Source organism: Sceloporus undulatus, chromosome 6 (genome assembly GCF_019175285.1).
Source record: "Sceloporus undulatus isolate JIND9_A2432 ecotype Alabama chromosome 6, SceUnd_v1.1, whole genome shotgun sequence".
NCBI lineage: Eukaryota > Metazoa > Chordata > Lepidosauria > Squamata > Phrynosomatidae > Sceloporus > Sceloporus undulatus.
This window is the reverse complement of record NC_056527.1, coordinates 147,827,060-147,837,549: the sequence shown is the minus strand read 5'-3', so window position 1 is coordinate 147,837,549 and position 10,490 is coordinate 147,827,060. Positions and strand designations below refer to the sequence as shown.

The 10,490-nt window shown below is 41.6% G+C and overlaps 3 protein-coding genes across 7 annotated transcripts in view; 1 reads left to right on the top strand and 2 right to left on the bottom strand.

Annotated features, from left to right (window-relative positions):
• CA12 (carbonic anhydrase 12) overlaps positions 1-10,438 on the bottom strand; it is a 14,189-nt gene extending 3,751 nt beyond the window's left edge. For 2 of the 4 annotated variants that reach the window (XM_042471414.1, XM_042471415.1), the window contains exons 1-5: positions 10,332-10,438; positions 8,496-8,559; positions 7,647-7,804; positions 6,095-6,221; positions 579-605 (exon numbers count right to left, since the gene is read on the bottom strand). In XM_042471414.1, the coding sequence (XP_042327348.1) occupies positions 579-605; positions 6,095-6,221; positions 7,647-7,804; positions 8,496-8,559; positions 10,332-10,376 (421 nt within the window). In that variant the 5' untranslated portion in view covers positions 10,377-10,438. The remainder of the gene's footprint in view (positions 1-578; positions 606-6,094; positions 6,222-7,646; positions 7,805-8,495; positions 8,560-10,331) is intronic. The other 2 variants (XM_042471416.1, XM_042471417.1) reach the window with 1 other exon arrangement.
• Positions 1-10,490, bottom strand: part of MINDY2 (MINDY lysine 48 deubiquitinase 2) — a 689,230-nt gene that overhangs the window by 240,309 nt on the left and 438,431 nt on the right. The window lies entirely within an intron of this gene.
• MYO1E (myosin IE) overlaps positions 1-10,490 on the top strand; it is a 568,767-nt gene that overhangs the window by 224,745 nt on the left and 333,532 nt on the right. The gene's annotated exons all lie outside the window — the stretch shown is intronic.

Genomic DNA, 10,490 nt, shown 5'->3' with positions numbered 1-10,490 from the left:
TATTATTATTATTATTATTATTATTATTATTATTATTATTATTATTATTAGGTATTTTCATTTAAGACTTTGAGGTTGTCTGCAATAACTACTGAGCAGAAAGGTTTCTACAAGCAGGTTCTGCTTGTAGGCGCATGGAACTTTTGGGGAGCTGTCTATGGGCTGTTTTCAGCAAAAAAACATGCTTTACTGTTGCTCTTAGGTTTAAAATCTGATTTACAATTTGCAAACTGTTCAGACCATTGCATTGGCCCTTTTTCATCTGTCCCACAGAAGCCAAGTGGTACAGACTGGTAGGTGTTTGGTGGACTGCTCCAGTGTCCTAGAGCAATAGCATGATGGATAAGCAAAATTAAGATTATTTGGGTTTGCATGCATTCCATTTAGTAGAGTTTAGTATTGCTTGACAGGACAAGAGGCACTGCTTGCTTGCTTTGCTTGCATGGGAAAGGCATGCAGGGAGGTCAAGCTGAGAGACAGGTGAATTTTGTCGGGTGGGAAAGGTCATAATCACAATGTGAATCACAAAGAGATGAGGATGATGAGGATGATGAGGAAGGGGTCTTGAGGAAACATACCCACGCTCAGTCCACCGTGTGCTGCATCTTTCACACAAAAGGAGGGAAGGAAATGAAAATGCAAAGTCACTTGTCAGTTTTAAATAAACAAGAGCCTAGATTTATAAAGAGGGTGGGTTTCCCCTTTTTAAAAAAAAAAAATTATGCAAGCTTTCAAAGCTTCACCGGCTTCTTGCAAATGAATGAGCTGAGATGGGAGCCTCATTGCCATGCATTCAGGACAGAGAGGGCCTTTTGGGGCATTGTTGCAAGAAAGCAAAAAATGGGGGGTTATGCATCCCAAACTCCAAAAAGTGACCAGAATCCATATCCTTAAGTGCTGGGACCAAACGATGGGAAGGAGAGATGGCTTTCAAGTCTCATTCATTGCTTTCTAGAAACCATCTGTTTGGCCGCAGATGAAAAGCCGGGATGTTGGACCAGATTCCACAGCATGATGGGCATTAGCCATCTTCAGCCAGATTAAATCATGCTTAGCTCCTTGTGGTTCAATTAGGAAAGCCATAGGGGCAAATTCTGTTTTATACATTTGTATCTGGTCCTTCATCATAAATGTAATTCCCAAGTGGCTGACAAAAAGTAAAAATAATAACAAAAACAGTTGCAACAAAAAAGAACTTGCCTTTCCATGCCTCCTAACTGTTGGCAGGTATCCCTTTCCAAAGCAAGGGTGACCTGGACAAGCCATTTCTATGCAAACGTACAAGACAAAATGCATGCAAGTGGCTTTTGGAAAAGTCAAAATAACAGCTTCTGATACTAATAACCCATGTTACAAGCACTACTTTAACTTGAGATCAATGGCTATTTATGGATTCAAGTGCCGGAAAAGAGGAAGACGCCGAACTTTCCATTTCCCTGTCATTGACAGAGAGGAGTATATCGGAAGAGATGGACAAAGTATTAACAAACGGTGTACAAAGCCTAGGTATAAATGAGAAAATGCTGACAAAGGCAACCTTCACAATGAAATATTTGGACAACCAACACCAATGTCATGCCCTTCCAAATGATGGAGACCAGGAGGCATGTGGCCAAGCAACATCAGAGCATAGTCAAGATGGCAAAAGTAATTCATGAGGGAGGATGCACAAGCTAGAAGTTTGCTTTTGCCTGATCCAACTTAAAGGACAAGATCCTGCCTCCTCATCTTCTCTTCTTCCTGCTGAGTTTACTTAGTGCACAATGCTTTTGCATTTTGAACTCAAAGTACCATAACATCCCAAATCCACAAAACAGGGACACTTTTATTGGGCCAATACATGTACTGTATCAAGCTTTCAAAGCTTGCATCCTGTATTTTTTTACATTTTGGTTGGCCCAACGAAACTATCCCTGTTTTGTGGATTTGGGATGGTATCATACTTTGCCATATGGCCAACACTCCTGGATAGGTTTACCCTGAACCCAATTTGCAGCAACTGAAAACAGTTGGAAGACAAAGGAGAGGAAAGTGGGAGGAAAAGAGAGAAACTGGGACGTTTTAAAAAGTGGAAAAGCAGAGGATTAATCGGAGCTGTTCTGCCAAATCGCATGCAATACTCATGCAGCAACTCTCAATACTAGAGAAATGGAAGTCCATAGATTATGTCCCGATAAAGCCTAACAAACCAGCGCAAGTGCGCGCAAGGCCTGCGTTTGTTTGTCATTTCTGGGCCGTATGCGGAGACATAGGGCTTCTTTGACTTTCATTTCTACCTGGCTGGAGACAGGCGTCTGAATCCAGAGACTTGGGTTTTCAGCTACCTTCCATCTGTTAGACAAAATTATCGTCACTTCGGGAGTCTTCAGTGTTTCCCAGAGGTTAAAAAATTAAAGAGAAATCCAACAGGAGTAAAATGGCGGTAGTTTAAGGCAAGAGCCACATCTGATTTTAGGAGGGTTTACTGCAGCTTCAAAGCACCTCCAGCTTAAAATCTGGACAAAGTTAGTACAAAGTTATCCAATGGTAATCTAAAATACTTCCAGGGATTACTTCTGCGCCAATGTCTCCGGCTAAACCCTTTTGATAAAAGAAGACGTTCCTTTTTCTTGTTTTAAATGCCAGAAAGACATACTATGAATCCCTTCTAGAAAAACCAACAGAGAGATTTGTGACACCTTTAAAGAAGAATACATTGGCTGTAGAAAAGAGTTCTGGGGCCCAAATAGCGCACATAATAATTGCTTCCAAATGACTCTTGCTGTTTGGAAGCAATTATTTCTCTTATGAGAAGGGGTTTGTAAGGTTAAATTATGGTGAGACAGAGGTGCTGTTGTTGTTGCTGTTGTTGAATAAGTCCAGCCAAGAAAAGCCATGATAATTTTGCATCACAGGCACTGTACATTGGGAATAATGTGAAGGTTCACAACAAAAAGTGGTTAAACCGTCAGACTAGGATGGGCAGACGTGGCTTTAGATCTCCAGCCTCGGCCAAGGAATCTCATAGCCTTCCATGTTTTTACACTGAGATATTTCTGGTGAAGCAACAAAAAGTGTTCATGGGGAACACACAAGCCAGGTGAGGCTGGCCTTTGCCTCACTGGGAAGGTTGGATGGCGTTAAATTTACTGGATGGATGTCAGGATCTCTCAGTCCAATCTGCACCTTGAGACACTTCTTGCACAAGTGATTTTAAAAGCAACATGGAGCAGCTTTTCAGGTGTCATTCTATCACTGTCTGCTGATCATAGAGTCAAAGAATCATAGAGCTGGAAGAGTCCCCAAACGGGCCCTGATCCACTCTGACCCCTTCTTCTTCTGCCATGCAGGAACTCTCATTCAAAGCATCCCCATTGACAGATGGCCATCCAGCCTCTGCTTAAAGGCCTCCAAGGAAGGAGACTCCATCATACTACTAACATGCTAAGAACAACAATATGATATTTTAAAAAGCAAACTTCTTCCTGGTTCCTTGAATAAAATGTTCTATACAAGGTAGAGTGCAGAGCATATTTTATTACAAATCTGTATCCGATTTAAACAAAAAATACAAGATATAATAAAATTAGAAAGAACCTCTCCCTGCCCTTTCCACCGCCCAGCTATTTCCAAAACCAGTCTTAGCTCTTCTTTAGAGAAAGAATAAAGGAACATCTTTACAGAAAAATTAGCCATCTTTGTTGTCTCTAAATATCTTTGTTGTCTCTCTTTGCTGTCTTTTTAAATATCCTTGGGTTTCCCTGCTGAGTCTTGGGAAAACTGATCTGTCATCCAAAAGTGTCCTCTCTGACCACTTTGCAGACAGAGATTTCATGTTTGAGTGTGGATGCATTAAACTAAACTAAATGCATTAAACAAAATGCATTAAACTAAAGTGTTAAAACTCCTATGTGCAGCACCTGCCGGATATTGTGCACATAAGGAATGAGAAAAAATAGGAGGTGGTTTTAAAGGACATACATTTACAAGTGGTTTTGGAAGAAGATATTATAGAGTGTAAAGATATTTCCATTGCCTGTTTCTATCCTTCCCAGATTTTCCCATTGCTTCTGGATAAACATGCATAGTCTTGCATTGAAATTGTCCTACATTTTGACACTGCAGTCCAGTTTGCCCAAGGAAAACCTAATAACAATAGCAACACCAATAATAGCAATCATCATCATCTTTACGGACCCACGCTAAAAAAAGACATCCCTAGTGGTTTTGTGCTGCTTTCCCCTTTTTTAAAACAGAGGTAATCTTTGCACTGGTTTGACGCTCATCCCAAACCGCATCGTAAACCTTTGCCCAACAATTTTTGTTTGTGACAGGTCAGATGGCTAATTTTTGCACCCATGACGCTGGGACTTTTGCAACCCCACGTGATGGGCTTTCCCCGCCGTTTTACGTGTCAAACTCAACCTCCTGGAGGGCTTCATCAGATCCTCTGAAACTCCCCAGAAAGAATCTCCCTGGAATGCAAAGCATTGGTTTGTTTTAGATTTAGGAGATTGACATTGACAGATTGACAGCTGAGGCCAAGGAGAGCTTGGTCACGTAGGCAGGGGCTTCTGGCACCTTTTGCTTTTCTAAGGAATGTCTACCTTTTGCATCGCTGCTTCAGATCAGAAAAGGAGGCCTTGGGATTGCCAGGACCCAGATCTGGCATTTTACTTAACCAGAGGAATTGTTTCATTTGGACCAAAATGTAAGCTGTGCAACCCCATATACCTTTTTGGAGAAGTGTGTTCATTGGCCTTAGTACTCCTAGATCACTGTTGGTGAATCTTTTAGAGTCCGAGTGCCCAAACTGCAACCCCAAACCCACTTATTTATTGCATAGTGCCGTGTCCCTCTGGCTTTCTAGTAACAAACTCTGGCAAACTCTGTGCTGGGGCGATGGCACATGTGCCCACAGAGAGGGCTCTGAGTGCCACCTCTGGCACACGTGCCATAGGTTCGCCAAGCTTACACTGATCTTATGCGGTTTAATTCAAAGATATAGCCGTGTTAGTCTGTAGAATCAGTATCTAGAGAGATCTTGCAGCACCTTTGAGACTAACAAAGGAAGAGATTGGCAGCATGAGCTTTCCGAGACTTAAATCTACTTCTTCAGATGCATTTGGTGGAGTGGAAAGCCAGGGACATACATATATATATATATGTCTGAGGTGTGTGAGAATGTCAGTTCTTTGCCACTTCATTTCCATAAACAAATAAGGTGTGTGTGTGTGTGTGTGTGTGTGTGTGTGTGTGTCCTAGATGTTTGAAAGTTAGTTCTTTGCTGCTTCATTTCCATACACAAAGAAGATATACTGTATATAGATATATGTAGATGTATGTATATACAGTATCTTCTTTGTATATGGAAATGAAGTGGAGTGAAAAACCAAGGACAGACCTATATATGTGTGTGAGAATGTCAATTCTTTGCCATTTCATTTCCACATACACAGCCTAGTTTACAATGCCTTGGTTCACAAATTTCGTTAAAACTGGGCTTGCCACTTCATTTCCATACACAAAAGATTTTGGATTCGAATTGACATTCTCACACACATATATAGGTCTGTCCCTGGTTTTTCACTCCACTAAATGCATCTGAGGAAGTAGACTTAAATCTGCAAAAGCTCATGCTGCCCAACTTCTTTCTTTAGTTGGGAGTTTATCATGCGAGGGCTGATTTCGGCACTGAAAAGATATTAAAGCGCATTTAAAGCATCCTGAAAATGAAGTGATATCGGAAATGTGTTGTCGCTGAAATCCCCAAAGTAAAAAGGTGTGTATTAATGCTTCTTTGTGACCACTTCAGTGTCGGGGTTTTGTGCGATGTCATGTGAAATTGTTAGGCGGTTTTTCTGGGATATTCACGAGACAAACTCCCGATCTCCTTCGTGTGATAAACTCCCTTAGTCTCAAAGGTGCTGCAAGATCTCTCTCCGTACAGAGTGGCCAATGAACGTATGGATGGATGGATCTTGTAGCCAAGGTTAATGGAAGAAAGAGCCTATGCCAAATCCTGTCTAGTCTTCTGGGCTTAGCAGCCGGCTCACCGCTTCAACTATCTTTCCCTTGTTCAAAGTCAAGATCTAAGTGATGGCAACTTGCCTACCTTCTCGAAAGGAGACCGAAACCAGCCTTTCGTCAAACTCCTGGACTCTCCGGAAATTGTCCACCATTTTGAGAGGAGCAGGATCGTTGGGCTGCGTGCAAAACAGAGCCGTTTCCAGGGCCAGCAGCTGCAATGAACAAAACACATGTGAGTTGTTGCACCAACAAACCGGTAGGAATGGAGAAAGTACATTTTCCTTGTTTGTTCCATTGTCCAGCTGTAGTTGCAACCGAGAAACGTTCCCTAGAATCTCCCAGTATTTCCCCAATGATGATGATGTTGTGTGCATCATTCCTGACTTATGGAGACTCTATCGTGGGGTTTTTCTTGGCAAGTTTTGTTCAGAGAGAGGAATCACCATTGCCTTCCTCTGAGGCTGAGAGAGTGTGACTTCTTGCCCAAAGTCACCTAATGGGTTTCCATGGCCGAGACAGGATTCGAACCCTTGTCTCCAGAGTCATAGTCAAACTCAGCTCAGACTACTGCACCACATTAGCTATTGGGATATAGTTTAATATGTCCCATTATCCTCCAGTATTTAATTTTGCTGGAGTGTTAATGTATTATGACTGGCTACAGTCCAAAAGGATTGTCAAGCGACCCTTGCAGAATCAACCAGCAAAGTGAGGGAAAGAAGTAAAACAAGGAGCTGGTAATAGTATTATCTGATGAAAAGTACAAACAGTGGTAAAGTGTTCAGTGGTCTGTGCCACGGTTGTGCAGGGAATTGTACATCTTACCCTCCAACTCTCCCAATTTTGTAAGGATAGCCCCTATTAATTGTCGGTCATTCCACTTTTCCAGATACTTTTTTAAATGTCATGGTTTCTCTTGCCTTCTTCCATTTTCCCTCTTTATCCTTACTTCTGGTGCTGCAAACAATACAAGTAAGTTTGCCCTCAATTCTGAAAGGCAGAGGCAAGTCGGTTGCAGAATCAAAAGCAAAAAGCAAAAGCAAATTGCTGCAGTGTCTCCAGGATCTTCATTCATCATTTTTGTCATTGAATCTAGGGAGTTTATCACACTTACAGTGCATTTAAAGCATCCCACAAATGAAGCAGGAATGGCAAGTAATTGCGCGAATGAGTATCACACGCAATCGAGCAAATAAAGTGATATCGGAAATGCATTGCCGCTGAAATCCCGAAAGCAAAAACATGCACACTAATGCTTCTTTGTGAGCGCTTTAATGGTGGGTTTTGTGAGACGTCATGTGAAACCATTATGCATAATTACGCTATTTTTCCAGGATATTCATGGGATAAAGTCCTGATCTTTTTCATGTGATAAACTCAATAGAATCATAGAGCTGGAAGAGACCACAAGGGCCATCCAAGTCCAACCCTCTTTTGCCAGACAGTGGTCATCTTGACCAGTGCCAAACTGGGATATTTGGAGGGTACGAAATGTCCATTGCAGGAACAGCAAGCATCAAGGTGTCCAAATACTGTGATAAATAGGCATAAAATACTGAAAGGTAGGTTCTGTATTCTTCACTTTATACAGGCAACATTGTCACCTTTAACAAAATATGTGTTTTACAATAACTCACCTGTTCCTCCGAGATCTGCACCGGTTTCCTAAAAACCGTCCAAAGGACGCTTGGGTAGCAAGGAGGGGTGGTCAGGGACCCTTCGTAGCGATAATATTCGTCCAGTCGGTCTGGGAGCAAATCCTGGACATTGAAACCCGGGATGAAGGTTTCCTGATCTGAAAAGATAAAGGGTCCATGTTTCTCAAACATCCCCTCCAAATCTTTTTTAAAAAGTGACTCAGTTCTCTTTTGCTCTCTGATGCGTTCAGGTAGTCATTCGTTGCCGTTACTTGTTGCAGTGCTTTTCGGAAAACAACCAATTGACCTGTATCTTGTTAACAGCAAACAGAGAAGGTTTGTTGAATGAAGGGCTTTACCTATTTTCTGCCTGGTTGCTTCATTTGATGACTTGGACACAAACCAAACCAAATAAAGGAGCCAACAACATACTCTCCAACTATCCCAATTTGGCAGCGATGGCCAACAACATTAATCCTCATTCATCCCGCTTTCCCGGCTGCTTTTAAAATGTCCCACTTTCTTTGCATTTCCCCCCTTCTTATTCCTCACTTTTACTTCCATTGCTGAAAACTGAGTTCAAAATGCAAAAGTAGTTTGTACTCAGTTAATTCAGAGAGAGGAGAAGGGAAGCTTGCCTTTCCCAGTAGCCTTAAGAAAAAGCCAACCGCTCTAGCTTTTGTATTCTTCCACTTTTGCCATCTTGACCACTCAGCTGTGAAATGTTGGAGGGCATGCAATAACCAAAAAGTTATATTGCCCTGGAGCTGTATCCTGAAGACATTCACTGACCAGATCTGACCGCTTTGAGCTGTGAAACACTTTGCAACCAGCATCATCTTTGCCTACCTTTGTATTTCACATTCTGGAAGTGGCTGAAGATATTTTCATAGGAAGGATTGAATGGACCGGTCTGTAACACAAAGGATGGACAGGATAGGTTTTCTAAGTTGTTGCAATTGTGTAAGATTTAGGACTACTGCTAAGGAGTTTATCACACAAAGGAGATTGGGAGTTTATCTCATGAATGTCCTGGGAAAATTGCGTAATTACGCGTAATGATTTCACACAACGTCGCACACAATCCACCATTAAAGTGGTCACAAAGAAGAATTAATGCACATCTTTTTACTTTTGGGATTTCAGTGTTAATGCATTTCCAATATTATTATTATTTATTTTATTTTCTTATATCCTGCCTTTCTCCCAATATAGGGACTCAAGGCGGCAATCACTTTATTTGCACAATTGCGTATGATAATCATTCGCGTCATTATTCGCCATTTCTGCTTCATTTGCAGAATGCTTTAAATGCACTTTAATCTCTCTTTAATGTCGAAATCAGCCCCGGTGTGATAAACTCCTAAGCGGAAAAAGGAGAAATGGGAAGATCTGAGACATCCAACCCAAAAAGAAGAAACGTCCTTCTATCATTGTCACCCTAACGGTAAGCAGGATCAGCCCTGGTCAGTACTTGGGTGGGAGACCACCAATGAAGACCAAGGGCTGAAGGCTCTATTTCAGAGGAAGGAACTGACAAAAACCACCTCTGCGAAATTCTTGAATAAGAAAACCCTATAAAAATTCAAAGGGTCACCATAAATAGGTGACGTGAAGCAACATCCTTGTATTAACAAGAGCTGGCCCTTCCAAGATTAGACAGAGCCTATCTCCCCAAAACTAATTTTTCCAAGCTCTCTGCAAATACACATTAACCCAACTCTTATTTTCAGCACCGTTTCCATTGGCACACATCCAGTGGATTTTGTTTTCCTTCCCATGTTAAGTCACTTGGAGAATCTTTTGGATTATCTGCCTTGGCACCAAAATGTTTGGTTCTGCTCCTTCAGATCTTCATTTGTTGATGAAATAAGCCACCAATTTTGCAGGCTGAGATCATTCCTCCTTAGGGCAACAGAACGAATCCTGTAATTGTTGTGTCCTAGCTATTTGACAATCGCCTCCTGGGTTCTTCTCTCAGCAAGAATAATGGCACCTTGCGGCTGAGTGAAAATGCTTAATACATCCTAATTATAGTTGGCCAAACCATTAGCAAAATATCACTGGGATAATAAGCCCAACATTTGAGGTGACGGAGGTGTTTTGAGATGGTGGGGAGGTTAAAAACAAAGGCGTTTTATGTTTAATAATTGTGACACATGGGAACAAAGGCATGAAAAGATGAACGTTCTTCAGCTAGAATTCCCTGAATCCTGTTAGCTAGCCATGGATCATTTCATTGGTGCCAATGGGTCATTTTATTGGTTCCAATTGGTCATTTCATTGGTGCCAATGGGTCAAGATTGCCTTCATGTTTCAGGAAATCTTCCTTCATCAATTTCTTTTACAGTATTATATAAGCTATCCAACAGTTCATCTTTAAAGGTTTTATAATATTTGGCCGTAAAGCCATCAGGGCCAGGGCCTTTATTTTCTTTCAGATTCAAAAAAGGCTGGGAGTAAAATGTTGTTGCAACCGGAGCTAGGAATTGCCAGGAAACAGCCCAGAACAACCAAAATGTCATTTGGATATTTTTCAAGAGACCCAAGAACTACAGCCAACAACTACAGCAACATCCAAATACATTTGGCCCTTCTGGAGGAGAACTGTGAGTAAAAGTGGCCTGTAGCCATCAGACTTTTATATTCTTGCAGATTCATAGGGAAACACAACCTCTGACTTACCTCGATCAGGATGGCCAAGACGGCCAGTCCATCTGACTTGTCCATTGCCGCTTTCAAATCCGGGTATCTGTCCGAGTTATAATGCACTATGTGAAGCTATGGAAAGGGAATACAACAGCAAATGGGATCAGATGAATGCATGATCAGCTTGCAAACATC